This window comes from Crinia signifera, chromosome 19, assembly GCF_055691185.1.
Source record: "Crinia signifera chromosome 19, ASM5569118v1, whole genome shotgun sequence".
Lineage (NCBI taxonomy): Eukaryota > Metazoa > Chordata > Amphibia > Anura > Myobatrachidae > Crinia > Crinia signifera.
The window spans coordinates 64,759,302-64,781,032 of NC_139226.1; the positions used below are offsets into that span (position 1 = coordinate 64,759,302).

General features: G+C 45.1%; 1 protein-coding gene across 3 annotated transcripts in view; it reads left to right on the plus strand.

The window, feature by feature from the left end:
* Window positions 1-21,731, plus strand: part of KASH5 (KASH domain containing 5) — a 97,683-nt gene that overhangs the window by 49,019 nt on the left and 26,933 nt on the right. For 2 of the 3 annotated variants that reach the window (XM_083161735.1, XM_083161737.1), the window contains 4 exons: window positions 158-208; window positions 3,723-3,800; window positions 3,878-3,934; window positions 16,958-17,017. In XM_083161735.1, coding sequence (XP_083017861.1) covers window positions 158-208; window positions 3,723-3,800; window positions 3,878-3,934; window positions 16,958-17,017 — 246 coding nt within the window. The remainder of the gene's footprint in view (window positions 1-157; window positions 209-3,722; window positions 3,801-3,877; window positions 3,935-16,957; window positions 17,018-21,731) is intronic. The other variant, XM_083161736.1, reaches the window with a different exon arrangement.

The window sequence follows — 21,731 nt, forward strand, 5'->3', positions numbered from 1 at the left end:
AGGCAGCCGTTGGGCTACGCTGATAACGTAGCTTCAAACGTAGCGTAGGCTGCCGCCGTGAAACTACACAAGTACCGAATTCTCTTCTTTACACATAAAACACAAGTTTTTTTTAAAGTAGAATTGTATATATATATATATATATCTCTTCTTACAGCAAAAGGACACACTTTTACTACTCAGCCAGAAGCAGAGCTTACAGGAGGAGGTAAAAACAATATTTAGAGTTTTTCTATGCATTCGGTAATCCATTTACAAACATCAGTCTATAAATGGTTTATTTTAGTATAGTAACTGCGGGGCAGTGCATGCTATTTCAACAACATATCTAAAAGTAATGTGAATTTATGAGTTTAATTGTGAATTCTATGGTTCATCAAATATGCAGGTTCGATCCCAATGCACGCTCCTGTGTAGTGTAAATCAAATAGAAAAATAGTCTTGTTAGCATGTGAACGCCTTTATTGCATGAAATATGGTTTGGGCCGGTGTGTAGTGGGTGGGAGAGGGGCGGTTGTGGCTGTTCTGCGGGTGCGGGAGGACCGGGTCTGGTGTTAAACAGGTGGATGTGAGGGCACTATGGGTGGTGGTGTGGTGGGTGGGTGTGATGGTGGTGTGGGTGGGTGAAGGTTGGCTGCCAGGATGGTGTGAGTGGCGTAGGAATGGTTCTGTAGTTGGGTGTGTGCAGGGGTGGCCTGGGTGGGGGAGTGGTGGATGTGGGGGTACTGCAGTTGTGTTTGTTTTAGGTATGGGGTTGGTGTGGGTGGGGGAGACGTTTGTGCGAGTGTGCTGTCGGTGGTGGAGGGGTGGTTTTGGTGCTGCTGGGGTGCGGGAGGTTATCCCTAAGGGTTATCCCTTAGGGTGCTATTGGTGGGTGAGGTGCGGGTGTGGTGGTGAGGCGGGTGGGGTAAGGGCGTGTGAGGGTAGTGTGGGTGTACCGGAGTACATGCTTGGTTTGACGTCACTGCCTGTCCATTGAGGAGCTTGGTTGGTGTAGGTGCTCCCCAAGTGTCACAGCTGGGTGTAGCCGGGGTCCTTGGCGTCGTCCCCAGGCTGCAGCTTCTGCAAGCAGCTGAAGTACACGATTTTGCACAGGTGTCCCGGGGCCAGCAGCATGGTGGGTGGCTTGAGGTAAAGGTGGACCACCTCATCCCGGTGCAGATTTGGGGCACATAGTGCATGCAACCGCATCTACCAAGTGGGGATCTGCAGCCATAGATACAGGGTGCTGCTGGCTGTGTACTGTATGCTGATGGTGCTGGGGTGTGGCAGGATCCAGGGGCAGGAGGTGCTGGTGGCCAGGACGCGCACCACTTGCGGGTGACGGAGGTGGGCTGCGTTTGGCTCGGCACAGAAGCTGTGTCGGGAAGCGAGCCAGTTTTGGCCATTTGATTAGCAGGCAGTGGGCGGGCATGCAGGGTGGTGAGTAGGGCTCTGGGTGATGTGCACGCATACTGAATGATAATGATGTCGGGGCTGGCCAGGTTCCCGGGGCAGGAGGCAGTGGCGGAACTACCGTGGGTGCAGGGGGTGCAGCTGCTATGGGGCCCGGCGGCTGGGGGGGCCCGAGAGACAGCAAGCACTCCCCTGCACCGTTTTTATTATTTTTTCAGAGGGACGCTACCTGCCTGAGCTGCTCTAAGGAAGGGTAATAAGGAGGAAGGATCCTGGCAGAGGGGATGGGGGGGTTGCGCCGTGCGCGCGTCACAGTAAGGAGCCAGGCAGAGGGGAGGGGGGCTGTGCCGTGCGCTATACACGCATCACAGTAAGGAGCCAGGCAGAGGGGAGGGGGGCTGTGCCGTGCGCTATACACGCATCACAGTAAGGAGCCAGGCAGAGGGGAGGGGGGTGTTCAGGGAAGAGAAAGTAGCCAGGTGGGGAGCGTCGGAGGTTTGCTCCCCGCTTGCGGTAGTGTAAGGACGGAGCTGGACAGGATGGATGGAGTGGGGGTCGCGCCGCGTTGTGCTGGGCCCGCCCGTGAAGAGAGACTCTGGAAGTCCAGGCAGCCCCACCCACCTGAATGGGACCGGACGAATGCTGCCACGAGGGACTGGCTTTTGCAGTGGGACAGGCAGTGAGGGCGGCTGAGGGAGGACTCCTGCAGCTGCTTCTAATTTCTGGTGAGTTCAGCTCAGCAAAATACATTTCTGTATGTCTGCACATACCTCCCAACATGTCCCTCTCCAGGAGGGACATAATGCTCTGTTCATGGACTTGCCTCTTCATTTATGACTGCCATCACCTGTGCTGAGACAGCTTTCTGATCAATTAACCTGTTCTAAACAGGTGATGGCAATTATAAATGAAGAGGAAAGTACAGGAATAGAGCATTTTGTCCCTCCTGGATTACATTTACATTATTTCTACTATATAGCAATATCAATATAAAAGATCCACTGATTTGTGTGACTGACCTGTGGGCATTGCAGTGTGCCGCATAATATGTAATGGGCAATGTGGTGTGCCGCATAATGTGTAATAAGCATTGCGGTGTGCCGCATAATGTGTAATTGGCAATGCGGTGTGCCGCATAATGTGTAATTGGCAATGCGGTGTGCCGCATAATGTGTAATAAGCATTGCGGTGTGCTGCATAATGTGTAATAAGCATTGCGGTGTGCCGCATAATGTGTAATGTGCATTGCGGTGTGTCGGATAATGTGTAATGGGTTTTGTGGTGTGTCGAATAATGTGTAACAGGCTTTGCGGTGTGTCCGATAATGTGTAATGGGCATTGCGGTGTGTCGGATAATGTGTAATGGGTTTTGCGGTGTGTCGAATAATGTGTAATGGGCATTGCGGTGTGTACCATAATGTGTAATGGGCTTTGTGGTGTGTCGGATAATGTGTAATGGGCAATGCGGTGTGTCGGATAATGTGTAATGGGCAATGCGGTGTGCTGCATAATGTGTAATGGGCAATGCGGTGTGCTGCATAATGTGTAATGGGCATTGCGGTGTGTCCCATAATGTGTAATGGGCATTGCGGTGTGTCCCATAATGTGTAATGGGCATTGCGGTGTGTACCATAATGTGTAATGGGCTTTGCGGTGTGTCACATAATGTGTAAAGGGCATTGCGGTGTGTCCCATAATGTGAAATGGGCATTGCGGTGTGTCCCATAATGTGTAATGGGCATTGCGGTGTGTCAGCTAATGAGCTTTGTGGTGTGCTGCATTAATGTGTGAGGGGCTTTGCGGTGTGTCGCAGAATTTGTAAGGAGTATTACTCCTTGAAGCGAAGCCAGACACTTTTTTGGAATGGGCGAAGCCACACACTTTTTTTGGAATGGGTGCATTCTTTTTTTTTTTTTTTTAAATATCTATCGGAGGGGCACATTTTTACTGTTCACACTAATGGCGGTCACACATGGTGCGATGCGCTCTGGTAGAGACCTGAGTGGGGGGGGCCCCATTATAAATTTTGCTATGGGGCCCTCAAAGTTCTAGTTACGCCTCTGGCAGGAGGCACTGGCGGGCAGAAAGCTCAGCACATGCCTAGTGGCTCCAGCACCGCCACCTGCTCCCAAGCACCAGGTAGGGAGGGAGCAGAGAGGCTGGCTGGTGGGCGGTGCTTGGGAGACCCCTGGCTTATTGCTGCTTATCTCCAAGGGACTGCTGAAAGGGTGATAGATCTGGGCTATTTTATATAGGAGATGTGCTTTAATAAAATATGACACGTGTTTCATAAAGAAGTGTTTTTAAATAATAGTTATGTCCTGTAGAATGATAAGCTACTAACAGACAAAGAAAAGGTCAAGGAGAAGCTGGATAGTCTTTGTGTGGGAAATTTCAAACTAGTGGTAAGTTGGATGGCATTGTTAATTGGGGCATTGCATCATTTGACATGCTTCTTACTGCTGTATATTTCTGTCATCAGCAACAACTGTGTGAATATGAAAACTTACTTTTACAGAAGGATGAGCTTTTGGCACAGGTGAGTTTCTTGGCTTTGGTTGGATGGTGATATAAATGTTTCAAATACCTGTACAATTTCTTTTTGTTTTTTTTTATTTAGATTTGTATTGAATGTTACATAACAAAATAAACAGTAAAACACCAGTTACCAGTATTTTTTTTTTGAAAGGGGGTACAAAACAAAGACAGGGGTAGGGGGTTTTCAAATACAATTTCATACTGTGGGTCTCATCATCAAGAATGAAGCCATGGTGAGGCTAATTACTTGGCTTTATGGCTGTTTAGTGAATATTACCAGCTGGTACCCAATCCCACTAGTCTGTTTCTCGAAACGTTGTCTGTGACCCTACCTCAGTTTGTTTCTGTGTTTTTGCACCTCCACTAGTAACCCTGAACTTTGACTCATTTAACTTTTCTGAAACTGTGCCTTTAACCCTGACTTTTGCCTGTTAGTCCATTCTCTTGCCTTCTGATTCTGTGCCATGCCTGCAGTTCTATATTGTCAACTCTAGTGGGCAGATTGAGGGCTATGACCTGTGGATTACTGGCAGTCCACCCTGCCTTGCAGTGGTTAATGGTGAGTTGGGCAAAGAGGGGGCTGCTAGACTCCGCCTTTCGACTCTTCCAGCATTAACCATATTCTGGGCAGCACAGATGGTGTAATGGTTAGCATTACTGCCTCACAGCGCTGAGGTCATGGGTTCGATTCCCACCATGGCCCTAACTGTGCAGAGTTTGTATATCTCCCCGTGCATGTGTGAATTTACTCCGGGTACTCTGGTTTCCTCCCACAATTCCAAAAAATATACTGATAAGTTAATTGGCTTCCAACAAAATGAACCCAAGAGTGAATGTGTGCGCGTGTACTTGTGGTAGGGAATATAGATTGCAAGCTCCACTGGGGCAGGGACTGATGTCAATGTTCAAATACTCTCTGTAAAACGCAGTGGAATATGTATGCGCTATACAAGAAACTGTTAATAAATTTATAAATAAATAGTCTGACTGCATCCAATATTCCAGAAGTGTGACTAGTGTGAAAGAGGGTCATAATCTATGATAACATCAGTGAGAGATTTTGGAAGTTTGGAGACTCTAGACAGTGGGAAAATTATGAGCAAATGTAGCCCATACACTTATGAGATATTTCATGCAATTGTTCCATTTCAACCACATCTGCTTGATAAATCGAATGATTATATGAACATTTTAGGAACCAGGCGACACGATGCGCGGGCGGGCCAGCCGGTCGAATGTCCCGTCAAAATAGATAGTAAATGCTGCATATAATATATATCGAATTGCAGGAGCGATCACATGTGGTTTTTAATTACATGTGATCGCTCAAATGCAATCCTCAGGTGGGAGGTGGAGGGAACACTTTTGGCGGCAGTGGGTTTGGGGCTGGAAGGACCGCTGGTGGCCACCTGAGTAGCTTAGCGCTGTGAAGTACTGTAGCACTATCTGGCGGCGGGGGTCATCGGTGGCAGCAGAATTAAAAAAAAAAACAGTTTAAAACAATCTGGCTGAGGGACGCCCAGTGTATTAAACTGTTTTTCTAAATTCTGCTGTTGCCGATGACCCCCGCTGCCCGCTAGCGCTAATTCACAGCTCTACGCTACTCCACTGCCTACTCCTGTCTGCCCTCTTCAAGCATCAGATGTGCCATCGCAAGATGACATGTGACATTGGTTGCTGGAAGAGGGCACTTTTTTGCACCATAAGATGTTATTGGATGTCGCGTTGTGATGTCGCATCACATCCGATCGCATAAGTGAATGGGCGGCATTAGTTTCAGACATGTTAAGCTTGGTAAAGTTGGGACAGCAGTGATAGTATAATGAGGCAGAGGATGCAGTTAAGGGATGGGTTTGGTTAAAAAGGAATATAAAGGTGTGATCAGGAAAGAGGTTATAGTGGAGGAGAGGATCAGGTCACCAAAGGACAGCAAGAAGTATAGGGGACCAAGAATGGAGCCTTTTCAGACCTCAATGGCTAGAGGCAGAAATGTAAAGAATGAAAGAAGTTTGAGCTAGGAATAGAAACAAAAGGAGTAATTTCAGAGGTTGGAAGTGAACCAGCAGTCAATAGTGCCATGAAACTCAATGGAGTGAAGGGTAGGTAGGAGCAGGGGGTGGTCCATTGATGTCTAAGTTGCACTAGGTTTAATGAGACTGAGCATAAAGAAGTGTCTAGACTTGTCAAAGTGGCCATTTGAGACTTTAGTGAGGGTGTTTAGTGAGTTCCAATCAACCATCTTTTTTTGTCAGGCATATTTGACATAGCTTTTGTTATTACCAGTGGTCATATGATTGAAATACTATTTCTCCTCAGGGGACTCATTCTAGAAGCTCCACAGTAGGGTGTGCAGAGTTACCTTCTACCTGTCCTGACATTGGCTACATTTATGAAAATATGCTGCTTGCTACCAGTCCAGTCCAGTCTACCTCTCTATCTATTACACCTGTATTTCTACTCCCAACGCACCCCCCCCCCCCCCTGTTGGTGTTCTTTGACCCTATAGCAATAGTAAACCAGTGCACTCTGTAATTGAATTAAATTGTATCAGACGGTTTATTTCAATTAAATGAAATATTTTGATAAAATAGTTATCTAGACACCAAATAGTGATTAAAATAAGGCAAATAAATTGTAGCCTTATGACACAAAACGCCTATATCAAGGACACATATTATGCTGAAGTGGAGGTCTCCAATTTTAAAAGACAGCAGTTATTTTTACCACGTGGCCACAATAGTCCCGAATGTGGAAAGATGTTACCACAAGTTCTTTAGAAGAATAGGATGCTCAGTATTGCCGGTAATGCTAAAATGCTGCTGTCAAACAGGTCCTCTGTATATATTGATGCTGGAATGGGACCATAGGAGAGATAGCTTGTCCTTTAGTCAGCGGAAGATTGCAGATTGGTAGTCCTAAGGAGTAGCAATTGTCAGAATTATAGGCTCAGCACAACAAGTTTCCATGGGATTCCAGCTTCATCGGGAGCAGACTGAGCAGTTTTGTAACCCTTTTTCTTCAACTCCACCCTACTACTTCAGCTCACAAAATTAAGGTATCTCCAATTCCTCCTGCTTTTACCTCTAACATGTAACCCTGGAGGCTACCAAATATCATATTAAAGACTCCCACTTAGACTATTTATACATATTACTCTTTGGTCTTCCTCTGTCTTGAGTTTTCCCATCTTTAATCTTCAGTATGTTCAATACAGTTTCCCTCTCATCTTTCTGTCTCATTGCTTTGACTAAACATTTCTTATTTCTCAATTCCTTCACTGTTACCCCTTCCCCTCAGTATCTACTTTAAGGTTCTCGTCTTCAACTTCAAATCAGTCAATAACTTCTCCCCTCCTACCGTACATCTCCAAACAAAATCTCTGCTTATCCTCTGACTGAGCGCTTATCATCCCATCCAGCTCCCCCATCCAAGATGCTAACTTCCTCTGGAACTCAATCCCATTCTCTATAAAACTATCTACTAGCCTACTTGGTACAAATATGAATTGAATATTCACCTGTTAATCAAATCTTACCAGACCTCTTTACAATATTATCCCATGTTTTATATCCTTTCTGCTTATCCCCTCTCATTTAAACTCCCAGTTCACCCCTACTCCTCTATTTATTATTTATTTATTTATTTACAGTTTCTTATATAGCGCAGCAGATTCTGTTGCACTTTAAAATAGTAGACGGTGATAAAACAAACTGGGTAACAACATACAGACTTGGAGGTAGGAGTGCCCTGCTGCAAGCTTACAATATATAGGGATATAGGAGAGAAACACAAGGACAGGCACCAGTAATAGCAAAGCAGTCCCACCAAGTTACAAGTCCAGAAGGGAAGCTAAATAATACATAAGTACCTCAGAGGGTTATGAGCGTAGAACTTAAATATGATAGGCTTGCCTGTAGAGGTGAGATTTCAGGGAAGGCTTGAAAGTTTGGAGGCTAGTGGAGAGTCTTATTCTGCATGGAAAGGCATTCCATAGAATGGGAGCAGCCTGATGAAAGTCCTGTATTAGTGAATAGGAGCTAGTGATCCGGGGAGAAGAGACGCAGATCTTGTGCAGAGTGGAGTGGTCGAGATGGGAGATATTTTGTGATAAGTAAAGAGATATATGCTGGTGCAGTATGGTTAATAGCTTTATATGCGAGTAGAAGTGTTTTATATTGAATACGGTAAGATACAGGCAACCAATGGAGGGACTGGCAGAGTGGATCAGCAGACGATGAGCATCTTGCAAGGAAGATCAGCCTAGCAGCAGCATTTAATATGGATTGCAGTGGTGAGAGTCTGTTCTTGGGAAGACAAGTTTGGAGACTATTGCAATAATCAATTCGGGATATAATGAGTGTATGGATAAGAGATTTAGTAGTGTCTTGTGTAAGATACGGTCGTATTTTGCATATGTTTTATAGATGCATGTAACTAGATTTGGAGACAGATGGAATGTTGGGAAGAAAGGACAGTTCAGAGTCGAGGATGACCCCTAAGCAACGAACTTGTGGGATAGGGTAGATTGTCGAGTTGTCAACAGCAATGGAAATATCAGGATGGTAACTATTCTTAAGGAGCCCATACACGGTCCATTGTGTATGGCTCCGTTCTGTACTATGCGATGCGCGCTCCCGCGCATCACATAGTACAGTATAAAAAGTATGTGCTGCACATACTTTTTGTACTAGGTACACATCGGATCGGATCGCAGTGCATGCACACTGCATGCACTAGGGATCCGATCCGATGTAAGCTAATTAAGTCCCAAACAGATCCGTTAAACGGACCGTGTATGGGCTGCTTTAGTTGGCGGGAATATAAGTAATTCCTATGTAAAGCGCAACAGAATATGCTGCGATATATAAGAAACTGTTAATAAATAAATAAATTTGGACATATTGTGTTTGAGTTGGCGAGAAGATATCAGAGATGAGATGGCAGAGAGACATTCAGAGACTCGGCCCAAAACCACTGGTGACAACTCTGGGGTTGATATATAGATTTGAGTATCATCCGCATATAAGTGATACTGAAACCTGAAAGAGCTGAGTAGTTTGCCAAGAGAGGAAGTATAGATTGAGAAAAGCAGAGGACCTAAGACTGAGCCTTGCGGAACTCCGACAGACAGAGGTAATGAAGAGGAAGTAGAGTCAGAGAAGCGAACACTGAAAGACCGATCAGATAGGTAAGATGTGAACTAGGAAAGGGCTGTATCATTAAGACCTAGGGAGTGTAGTGTTTGTAAGAGAAGATTGTGATCCACAGTGTCAAACGCAGCAGAAGAATAAGTAGTGAGTAATGGCCTTTAGACTTAGCAGTTACCAGATCATGTATCACTTTAGTTAGTGCTGTCTCAGTGGAGTGTTGAGAGTGAAAGCCTGACTGAAACGGGTCTAATAGGGTGTGCGAGTTAATAAAGTTAGTGAGGCGAGAGTAGACAAGTCTCTCCAGTACCTTGGAGAGGCATGGGAGCTGAGAGATAGCACGATAGTTAGAGAGAGAGTTAGGGTCAGAATTGTGGTTTTTTTTTAGAATGGGAGTAATCACTGCATGTTTAAGCAGAGAAGGAAAAGTACCAGTAGAAATAGAGAGATTGCAGATTTTAGTTAAGGTTGGAATAAGCACAGGAGATAGATTTTTAATGACTTGTGCAGGTAGGATCAAGAGGAGAGGTAGTAGAGTAGGAGGATAAGAATAGTGTGGACACTTCCTTTTCATTTGGGGGCTCAAATGAAAAGAAAGTGCCAGAGGGTTTAGGTGGGGAAGAAAGAGGGTTAGAGGTTGTGGAAGAGCATACCATTTCATCTCAGATGTTATCAATATTGTCCTTAAAGTAGGAGGCAAGTTCTTGTGCACTGATGGTAGCCGATGGGGGAGGAGGGGAGGGTACAGAAGACACTTAAATGTGTTAAAAAGTCGCTTAGGGTTGGTGGCATAAGAAGAGATGAGAGATTGGTAGTATGTTTGTTTGGCAGTGTCCAAAGCATTGCAGTAGGAGTGGTAGCTAGTCTTATATGTGAGAAAATCAGTCATATTACGAGATGTATGCCATTGGTGTTCTACTTTATGTGACTGTAAACTGTCATTGGGACCCACTTAATTCTGCACACCCAGGGCCCTGAGTCACTAACTGACAGGGTTGGACTGGCCCTCAGCAGAAGTTTGAAATTCTCAGTGGCACCCACTGTTTGAGGGCCCACATCCACCTCTAGAGGTCAGATTCTAGACTGTGCATTTAAACGATACATACTCTTCCACCTGGCAATGCAACATTGGTGTGTGGTTCTCTTCTTTAGAAAGAATCACCCTGCTACCAATCAAATTTGCCATTCGCATCACATGCCTTTCCTCTTGTTGGATGTAGGCTATAACATAATGAATACAATTCCTGCCAGTGGATGCTTTGAGGAAGACACTGTTTAAGTATTGTTATGTGAGGAGGAACTTTTGGGTTGATTTGAATTGTACTCTGGAGGACAGTGCTCTCTGGGGATGCCTGGCTCTCTACTTTAACAATGACTTTATGTCTACAATTTGTTTGTTTTGCTAATACATCAGGTGAGATTCCTATTAAACCCTGCTTTGTATTACATATATTTATTTGCTCTTATCTTTGAAATAAATACAGCTTCACATTATTTGGAGATTTTCATCTATCTTATATATGTGCTGAATTAGTCATTGGTGACAATTGGAGGTGGAGCAAAGAAGCAGAGCTTTCTGTTTCTATACAGGGTGTGACCCTGTCCCTCTGGTGCGTGTTTGTTTACTGTCCTATGTAGACCACTCTTTCTGGTATGAGTTCCTATGTTAAAACTCTGCTGGGTTTCTCCGATTTACAGATGTAATATGCTATTTAATATTTCTTTTTGTTTGAGATTTTTTACAGAATCTGAGACCATGGGTGTGGTATAGGGTTCTGACAGTCGGGATCCCGACAGTCATTATCCCGATGTCGGGATCCCGACTGGCCGGACCCAGACAGCATGGTGAGAGCAACAAAGCCCCTTGCGGGCTTGCTGCGCTCGCCACGCTGCGGGCACGGTGGCTCGCTAAGCTTGCCACCTATTCTATTGTCCCTCTATGGGGGTCGTGGACTCCCACGAGGGAGAATAGCCGGTGGCCGTCGGGGCCCCTGTGTGTCTGGGTTTTGACTGTCGGGATCCCGACGTTGGGTAAATGACTGTTGGGATCTCTACTGTCGGGACCCCGTCCGGCACCCGAGACCATAAAATGTATGTGATCCACTGGAGGAATTCCACTACCGTTTATTGATATCTATTTTTGTTTTGTATTTATGTTGGAGTGTGACGTAACACTGCTTCGCCAATGGGCCTTGTTGCAGCTTTGATTGAGCACCTGTCTAATTTATATTGTTTTTGGTTGCAGTTTCTGTCAGTGAAGCTATCATTACACTTAATAATATTTTGTGCACTTTAACTCTGTTCCCTCTTATTTGTACTTCTCTTCTGCCTTCATTCTCTTTTGCATTCTAATTTTCCATTTGTCAAATTCATGATTTTTTTCAACTACAGCTCTTTTGTTTTCTTCTATATCTCAGTAAATTATGCAAAATGGTTTAAATAAAAAAGTCACACTGTACTAGGTCTGGCAAGTATGGAGAGTGTTCAAGCACTGCAATCTGTTTCTCGGCCAAAAACTGCTTCATGGAGAGAGCTGTATAGGCTGTTGCATTGTCCTGATGAAGACAATGCACCATCACCAATTCTGGCCTCTGTTTTCTTATTCTTTCCCACAAACTCTCGCGGAAATTTTTGTAGTAATGTTGATTTACTGTTGCACATTTTGGTACCCAGTTTGCCAAAATAATACCCTTGATTAAAATGGCTTTAAATTTGGATTTGCTTTCATTTGCTTTCTTCACTCTTGGGCCCGTATTCAGATCTGATTGCATTACAAATTTGTTCTCAAAATGGGCAAAACCATGTGCACCGCAGGTGGGGCAGATGTAACATGTATAGAGAGAGTTGAATTTGTGTGAGTTATTGTGTTTCTGTGCAGGGTAAATACTGGCTGCTTTATTTTTCACTGCAATTTAGATTTCAGTTTCAACACACCCCTCCCAAATGTAAGTCTTTTTGCACATGTTACATCTGCCCCACCTGCACTACACAGGGTTTTGCCCATTTTGAGAACAAATTTGTACTGTGATTAGATCTGAATAAGGGCCTTGATGATAATGGTGTTTTCCAGTGCAGGGACTGGCATTTTTCTCAGGATCGTGCTGGAAAATCCATGTTTCATCATATAGTAGGTAAAAACATTATCTAAAAAATATGAATCTGCTTGAACTTGTTCTAAAATGTCTGTACAAATTCACTTTTGATTTTCTTTCTGCTCAGTGGTAAGAAACATCTTAGCACAAACTTTTATCAAGTTAAGATTTCGATGCAAAACTTGCCTAACCACTTTTTTTGCCATCAAAGTCACTTTGAACACTTTTCTACATTTAACCTAATTTTTGTTTTGTTTATTATATGCAAGGCCTTCTCTGTGAGCCTCTAGCCATGCCCCCAGCCCCCTGGCTACGGGAATAGACGCTGTGCGCATGCGCACAGCGTTTATTCCCCGCTGCTTAGCAGCCGACAGGGGGGACTCCCAACAGCCCCCCCTCACCACTGCCGGCCGCGGGAGGGACAGCGGGACAGGCCCTGATAATCGGGACTGTCCCGCTAAAATCGGGACTGTTGGGAGATATGATATGAACATATATATATATATATATATATATACACACACACACACACACACACACACACAGTATATATCCCTACCACTGTCTTCCTCCTTTTACGCACCTGTCCAAGTCATACACTACTCATTGCTGTTATTATCAGGCACTCGGTTGTATACATTTTTCACTGTGTTTTTTTCCCCCTTTGTATGAAGTGATTATATTATTGGTGTGTTTTCTTGTATATTCCCTGTATGGAGCTACAGACCCTTTGTGGCACCATATAAAATATAATAATCATATTGCTTTTTGTTATCTCTACGAAGGAAACTGTTCAATCTATACTAAAAAGTAGCCAGCAGATGTCATCAAAGTTTCAAAAATCTTAAATGTTCAATACCGTTCTTAAACTCTACAAAATAATACAATTTATACATTTTTTTATTATACTTTATATGTATTGTGATTTAGGGGAAAATTTACTAATATGAAAAACCTAGTTTTTCGTATTAGTATTTCCCCTACGACTGCATACGACTGTTTCAGTCGGTGTAACCATTCGTATTAGCTGGCCGTATATACAGCCGCTAATACGAATTAGTACAGGCAGTCTGCATGGATCAGTCAGATCCGTGCAGGCTGCAAGGTGTAAAAAAAATAGAAAATTAAATAAATAATAAAAAAAAAACGGCGTGGGGTCCCCCCATAGCTGTAACCAGCACCAGGCTGAAAGAGCCGGGGCCGGTAATTAAAAATCAGGGAACAAGACAAATAGGGGTTCCCCGATTTTTAACAACCAGCCCCAGGCTCCATGTCCGGGGCTGGTTCCCAAAATACAGGGGATAAAATGACTAGGGGTCCCCCGTATTTTAAGAACCAGCCCCAGGCCAAACCAGCTAGCAGGGTAATGCCACAGCCGGGGGGAGACTTTTTATGCAAGTCCCCCCGGCCAAAGCATTAATCCTCTGACCAGTCAGCCTGGCCAGGTGCCCTGGGGGAGTGGGGACCCCCCAATAAAGGGGTCCCCCCCTCCAGGACTTACCTGACCAGGCTGAAGCCTGGTGCTGTCCTCGATGCCCCTGGGCGGTGGGCATCGAGCTGATCTGTGACTTGGAGAACCACAAGTCCCAGCCTGCGGGGCATTAAAGGGCCTGCTGGCACTCGTAGTTCCACAGTAAAACGACTTTCCTGGCTCCTGATTGGCCAGAATTCATTCTTAGTACAGACGCCGAGGAGGAAGGATCTCTGCGGCTCTGACAGTCGGGGAGCTTTGCTGGAGTCGCCGGCAGCGTGAATAAGAAGCAAGAAGATGGAAGAAGAAGGAAGAAGGCCTGGACTACGTCGGACCAAGCCAGAAGAACTTCCATGGAGGATCGGGGTGATCTGGTGAGTCAAGACTCTGGGACCTACCTACGGGATCAAGATAGGTAAGTATCAGTGTGTGTGTAATGTATGTATTAAACTTTTATTTTTCAGGTGTCAGTGTGCATTTATTTAACTATTTTTTTTACTGTGGAACTACAAGTGCCAGCGGGCCCTTTAATGCCCCACAGGCTGGGACTTGTGGTTCTCCAAGTCCCAGCTTGCAGGGGATGCTTGCTGGGACTCATAGTTCCACAGTTTAAAACAATAGTTTATTCATCTTTTTTTTACACCAAGATCAGCTTGATGCCCACTGCCCAGGGGCATCGAGGACAGCACCAGGCTTCAGCCTGGTTAGGTGAGTCCTGGAGGGGGGGACCCCTTTATTGGGGGGGTCCCCACTCCCCCAGGGCCCCTGGCCAGGCTGACTGGTCAGAGGGTTAATGCTTTGGCCGGGGGACTTGTATAAAAAGTCTCCCCCCGGCTGTGGCATTACCCTGCTGGCTGGTTTGGCCTGGGGCTGGTTCTTAAAATATGGGGGACCCCCAGTCATTTTGTCCCCCGTATTTTGGGAACCAGCCCCGGACCTGGAGCCTGGGGCTGGTTGTTAAAAATCGGGGAACCCCTATTTGTCGGGTTCCCTGATTTTTAATTACCGGCCCCGGCTCTTTCAGCCTGGTGCTGGTTACGGCTGTGGGGGGGGGACCCCACGCCGTTTAAAAAAAAAAAAAAATCATTTTCTATTTTTTTTACACTAAAGCCTGCACGGATCTGACTGATCCGTGCAGGCTAAAGCCAAATATGACAGGACAATGAAGGTGTATTTTCCTGTCGTATTTGCGTGGCTGTTTTACACCAATTAGCAGCCGCATTATCAATACGGCTGCTTAGTACATCAGGAACCACCATTCTTTTGAATGGTGATTCCTGTCGTATCCTATCGATGGGGTAGACATTCGTATTTGTAAATACAAATACGAATGTCCCATCATTAGGAATACGAATTGTTGTATTTTCGGGATTGTAAATCCCGAAAATACAAATGTGTAAAAAATAGGTGTATTTCTGCCTACGAATACACCTATTTTTTACGAATCCATATTGATAAATTTCCCCCTTAATACTTAAAATTACCCAAGCTTTGTCATGAATACAGAATGGATTTGAAATTGAGTTCTACAAATATTTATGTTTGATTGAATCATTTGCCCCAATTCAGCCCACTATGCACCCTCTCTAGCCGGCTCCAAGCAGTATCATGGACAATGATGCAAATGTATCTTTTGAGATGGAGACAGCTGCAGTTCACGGATGTTTTGGAAAGGAAGTGGATCTAATGGGAAGGGCTTTAGTATTGTACATTTAGAAATGGGGTAAAAACCCAGAAAACAGGTTTTTACCTCATTTTTTCTTTAGTACATCCCACCCAAGTCTCAATCGCTTTCTTTCTCTCTCTCTCTCTCTCTCTCTATATATATATATATAATCTATCTATCATGTTCGAGCGGCTTTCAGCTCAAAGCCGCCCCGTGTGTATGCCCCAGTGATGAACGGAGAGCGCTGCTGCGTGCTCCCGCATCATCGCTGTGAAAGCTGCTCATCTGCTGGTAATTTGCTGGCCGATTCACTGGCTGATTCACTTGAAGCAGTGTGGGCAGGGGGCAGCGGATGATAGCTGCCCGCCTTCTTCCCATGCAAAGGCGCTGCAGATCTAAGGTCAGCAGAGACTAGCTTAGATCTGCAAGTGCTTGCAAAATAATTAGATGGTCGGTGAGTGACCTTCAAATGATTTTGCCCATGCATCCGGCTAAACATCCATTCGCAGCCTTGCAATGAAATCAGTGTGCGAGGGGGGGGGGGGGGGGGGGCATTCCTGTGGGCGGGGGGGGGGGGGGGAAGCACCCAGATGACCTGAAAAGCTGCGAATTTCACATCTTTGAAGGTCATTCAGAATGACCTCCCTTGTTTCATGCAGAAATAAAATAAATTTGTGTGTATTTCATGTGTTTGATGTATTTATACAACATCAATGAAGGATAAAAAAAGGGGCAGACTAAATGGGCCAAATGGTTCTTATCTGCCGTCAAATTCTATGTTTCTATATTTCTACCTCAAGATACCTCATTCAAATATAAAAATATTCCGTAATAATCCATTATCCAAAATGCTTTTGGTCCAGAACACTTTGGATAAGAGATGCTCAACCTGTATATATGTATATACACTTTCTCCACTTTTACTTGCTCCCCTCTCTCTAATTTTCTCTGTAACATATTCTCTCTCTCTCCTGTCCACTTCCCCTCCCTCTTTCTCATCTCTCTGATTCTATATCTCTCTTCATTTCCCTGCCTCTCTCATCTCTCTGTCCGACATCCTTTTTCTATCCCATCTCTCAATCCCCTTGCTCTCTCTGTCTTATGCTCTGTCTTTCTTTCTCCCTGACAGCATCCCCCCCCCCCCCCACCCCACACACACACCACTTTTCCGCTCTTGCTCTTTTCCTGGGAACCTCTCCCTCTTTCTTTCCCACTCCCTACTCTATCTCTCTACCTGACACCACCTCCCTTTCTCCCCTCTCTTTACCCTTTGCTCCCTCCATCTCCTCTCTAGTTTCTTGACATCCTCTCTGTCTCTCTTACTCCCTCACTCTCTTTCCTGCACCCCTAAGGGGCATAACATTGTTAGCAGTGGGTGTCAGGGTGACAGTTTTATTGGTAAGGGCCCCCCATAGTTTATTTGCACCGGGTCCCCAATAGTCTTTATCCAGCCCTGGTTATATTACAGATAGAAAGATCTATATAACTACTCTCAATACTACTAACAATACAGAGTAACTTTTCCATACTTGGACCATTCAGAGAAAGGCCACTCTTTAATTAAAGGGTCCAAGCCTGTCATTCACAAGGACAAGTACTTTCCCCCATCATATTAATAATGGTTTAACCTATATTTATATTTTTATAGAAAACTATCGAGTTAGAAGAACTACAGAGACTTGTGGAAGAACACAAATGTTTGTTACAGGTATGGCAGATGGTACAATCAGGGCCAGCAATATAAATCTTGGGGCCCCATACACTGATATTTCTGGGGGCCCCCACCCCCTCAAGCACTAATAGTTATGTGGAGCAGGGATGGATGGTGGGTGTATTGGTGGCAAGAAGTCCCATATAATGGCTGCCCCCAGCGCAGACAGTATCACATAGCTACTACACATTATGCCACACATTGTAATACCTACTACACATTATACCACAAACCGTAATGCCCATTAAGACATTATGTCACATGCTGTAATGCCCATTAGACATGCCACAAACCGTAATGCCCATTAAATATTATGCCATATACAATAATGCCCATTACACATTAGACTACATGCCATAATGCCCATTACATATTATATCACACATCGTAATGCCCATTACATACTATTCCACACACGCAATGATTGTGAAAACCCCAAAACTTAGTGGTTACCTGTCACTCCTCACTTAGAAAAATTGGGGTCCTACCCAAACTTTTCTGGGTCCCAATGGAATAAAGCCTCCTCTCTCCTTCCCACTTCCCCCAGCATGACACATGTGGGTCGGGGGAAGTGTGAATTGCCCCACTCATATAAAGCAGAATACATAGAAATCTAGAAAAGACATAACAGGGACAGTGCACCAAAAATTTAGGGCATGGCTTTGTGGGGAAGGGGTGTGGCCAAATAATAGTACCAATTCACATTACACAATGCACTGAAATGCCCCAGTACACATTATAGCATACACTGTTATGCCCAGTACACATTATAGCACACACAGTTATGCCCAGTATACATTATAGCACACACCGTTATGCTCAGTACACATTATACCACATAAGTGCTGCTTACCTACATGCTCGTTGCAGGGGTTACATGCCACTTGCCACAGGGGGGGGGGGGGGGTGTGCTGGGCATTTTGTGCTGGTTGCTGGGGCATTTTGTGTTTTTTGACATGGGGCATTTTACGCTTGTTGCCCAGGGGGGGGCATTTTATGCTCATTGCCCAGGAGCATTTTATTTATTTATTTACAGTTTCTTATATAGCGCACACATATTCCGCAGCGCTTTACAGAGAATATTTGACCATTGACATCAGTCCCTGCCCCAGTGGAGCTTACAATCTATATACATTCTACAGACATTCTAGGGTTAATTTTGTTGGAAGCCAATTAACCTATCTGTATATCTTTGGATTGTGGGAGGAAACCGGAGTACCCGGAGGCAACCCACGCAAGTACAGGGAGAATATACAAACTCCGCACAGTTAGAGCCATGGTGGGGATCGAACACATGACCTCAGCGCTGTGAGGCAGTAATGCTAACCATTACACCGTCTTTTATGCTTGTTGCCCAGGGGGGATTTTATGCTCGTTGCCCAGGGGGCTGGAAAAGCTGATACACCAGAATAAGTGAGCAGCGTATCTGCGCGACGGGGGACTAGATGCGGCTGGAATACTGGACACACTGCTCTGAGTTGAGCAGCCACATCCAGTCCCCTGCCACGCAGACAGCCAGCCTCTTCTGCTGAGAGCGGTTTTCAGTAGCATCCTGTCCCATCCTCCCTCTTTCAGCAGCAGGCTGGCACTGGACTTACACAGAGCAGTGTGGAGTGGCAGGAAGACACGCGGCTTTTGAAATAATACAAGCCACTAGTGATTGGCTGCCGGGCGGCCACTGGGTCCCGACGACCACTGCAGTGATTGGCTAGGTACTTGTGTACAATCACGGCTCCCACGATGTGCATCGTACAGGGAAAAATCGCATCGCATCGCATGTGATCGCATGAGATAGCATGCAATGTCATTTTTCACAGAAATTATGGACATGAGTTGAAATCATGTAAAATGCACCCCAAATGTCATTTTTCACACTGTACCACCCCCACTATCAACGCAAACCCGAAGCATGGCGAGCGCAGCGAGCCCGCGAGGGGCGGCGGTATGCGTCCTACGACATTTTCATACCCCCACTATCCACGTCAGCGTGGAGTTGAGAATAGAAAGTGTGGCGAGCGCAGCGAGCCACCGAGCCGGAAGCGTGGCGAGCGCAGTGAGCCCCGCGAGGGGACACGGATACCTGTGAAGCCCGCGAGGGGACGCGGATACCTGTGACGTGGATAGTGGGGGATATGAAAAGGTCGTAGGACGCGTACCGCCGCCCCTCGCTGCGCTGGCCACGCTTCGGGTTGGCGTTGATAGTGGGGTGATAGTACAGTGTGAAAAATGACATTTGGGGTGCATTTTACATGATTTCAACTCATGTCCATAATTTCTGTGAAAAATGACATTGCATCGCATCAGATCGCATTCTGTGAAAAATTACATTGCATCGCATCAGATCAAAAATGCATAAAAACACGGGAAAATCGCATCACATCGCATGCCATCGCATGCCACTACATATGGCATGCAATGGCATGCGATGGGAGCCGTGAAAGCACACAAGTACCATTGGCTCACAGGCGGCAGCACAGTGCGTCCCCGGGGACTCCTCGTTGCCAGTGGAAATTTACATGCCTGGGGACAGCCAGTCGGGACATGTGGCTCCCGCCACTTACCGACACTGACATGAGCCTGTGCTGCTGCTGAAGGCATCTTTCAGCCTTCCACAGCAGCACTGGCTCATGTCAGTGTGTGTAAGCGCCCGGGAGCCTTCTGCAGTCAGTGAGTGTAGTGTGTGTAAGTGGGGCCAGCGGGAGCTGCGTGTCCTGACCGTCTGTCTCCAGGCAGCTTCCGGCACTGAAGTAAGAGGACTTCCCTCCACTCCCGAGTCCCAGCAGTGCAGTGGACTCGGAAATTCTTGTTTGGGGGGAAGTGCCAGCCGCCCGCATCAATCGATTGCCGGGCGGCTGGGTGCAGGGATGAGTGGCCCGGCTGCTAAGTGGGGCTGAATTTGGGGCCCCTCTGCTCGTCAGGGCCCGGGTCAGATGTCTCCTTTGACCCCCCTTTCGCCCGGCCTGGGTGCAATATAACACATACTGTAGTGTAGACATACAGATGTTTAAATATCTGCAGCCACTTTTTAAGCAGTATTGTTATTATTATTATTTATTATTATATTTTTATTTATAAGGTGCCACAAGTGGTACGCAGCGCCGTACATATAGAACACATTAGAACAGTAAAGGGTACACAGAACTAGACATAACACAATTAAAGCGCAATTGTTAGTACACAATACAGCTATAGAGATAAAGGGAAGTGAGGGGTAGATTTATTAAGCTCAGTGAAGTGAAAAAGTGTCTGGTTTTTATCACCGGCCAATCAGCTCCTAACTGTGAAATTACACGCTTTCTTTGAAAAATTACAGGTAGGAGATAATTGGCCGGTAATAAAAACCAGACACTTTATCACATCACCGAGCTTAATAAATCTACCCCTGAATGAGAATAGATGCAGGTATAGATTGTAGGTGAGTAAGAGAGCTGTAATTGAAATGCAAGAAGAGTGCTGTGAGAACAGGAGGGAAGAGGATCCTACTCTAAGGAGCTTACAATTTAGGCAAGTCTCATTTACGTGATATAAATTGACTTACATAAATCAGACCCTATATGTATATTGAACTTTATTGGGTAAACGGAACTGAACATTTTCACCTGCAAACTGCACCGTTCTATGCTGTATCTTCCACACAGTATTGAACTTTATTGGGTAAACGGAATTTAGAATTATTTTTTTTAGCAATTTCTGCTGCAGTTTGTACACAAGCAGGAAATCTCTTTGTAGCAGAGGGGGCAGTGGTCTGATATTGATCACATTATGATATTGATTAAATTATGATTTTACTCATAAGTATATTTCAGATATACCTTTTGGGTAGCACATCTTTACATGTCTAATAGGATTGGCACAATTTTCTATATTGAAAATGATGACAGTAATATCTTTGTTTTTGAAATTTTTATGAACTACATTTAAAGGTGTACTCATCTTTCCTTTTAATTGTCAGGCCTAAAATGGGTTTAGCAATTCTCAGTGTAGTTACTAGGTAAATGGTGTGCTGCTAGCTTGTGGACAGGGTCAGGTAGGCTTTTTAAGGCCCAGCTGACAATAGTTTATGTTCCATTGCTAGCTGCAATGTGAGATCCATGGTTCCAAAAGTCCCAGCTCTTCACCTTCGTGACTTTTTAACTCTACTAATCGTGAAACCACAGAATTTCTGCCTTGAATCACAGGATTAAAATTCTAGACTTTTTCTGAGGCCAAGGGGGTATTCGATCTTCCGCCGCTATTCCTGATGGGGGAAATAACAGCACTGAACAGAGATCTCGGCAGAACGGACACGACTTTAGAAGCAGTCAGACCCATTCTGCCGAGAATGGCCATGGATTGTTGAGCTCCCGGCTGTAGCTCGATGATCCCTAGAGCCTCCCCAAACTACGATATTGGAGAAAAACATCCCCTTAAAACAAAATCCTTGCACCTTTTGAGGTCTACAATTTAGGACAGTTGGTATTGTTCAACAAAATATTGGATCAGTTACACATTGAAAGAGTACTTAGTCACACACACAGTGCAAAAGCTCAGGTTCAGATTGCAGAGTTTTTTATATTGGCATGAATCAGGTGCATATACAAGGAGATTTCTGGAGATTTTCAAATATTCACATGGCTAAAACCATTTAAGAAGTTTTGAGTATGTACTTGTTCCAATTGATAGAATCAGATATATATGTGAACACTCACATATATCTAGAGAGCGCCACACC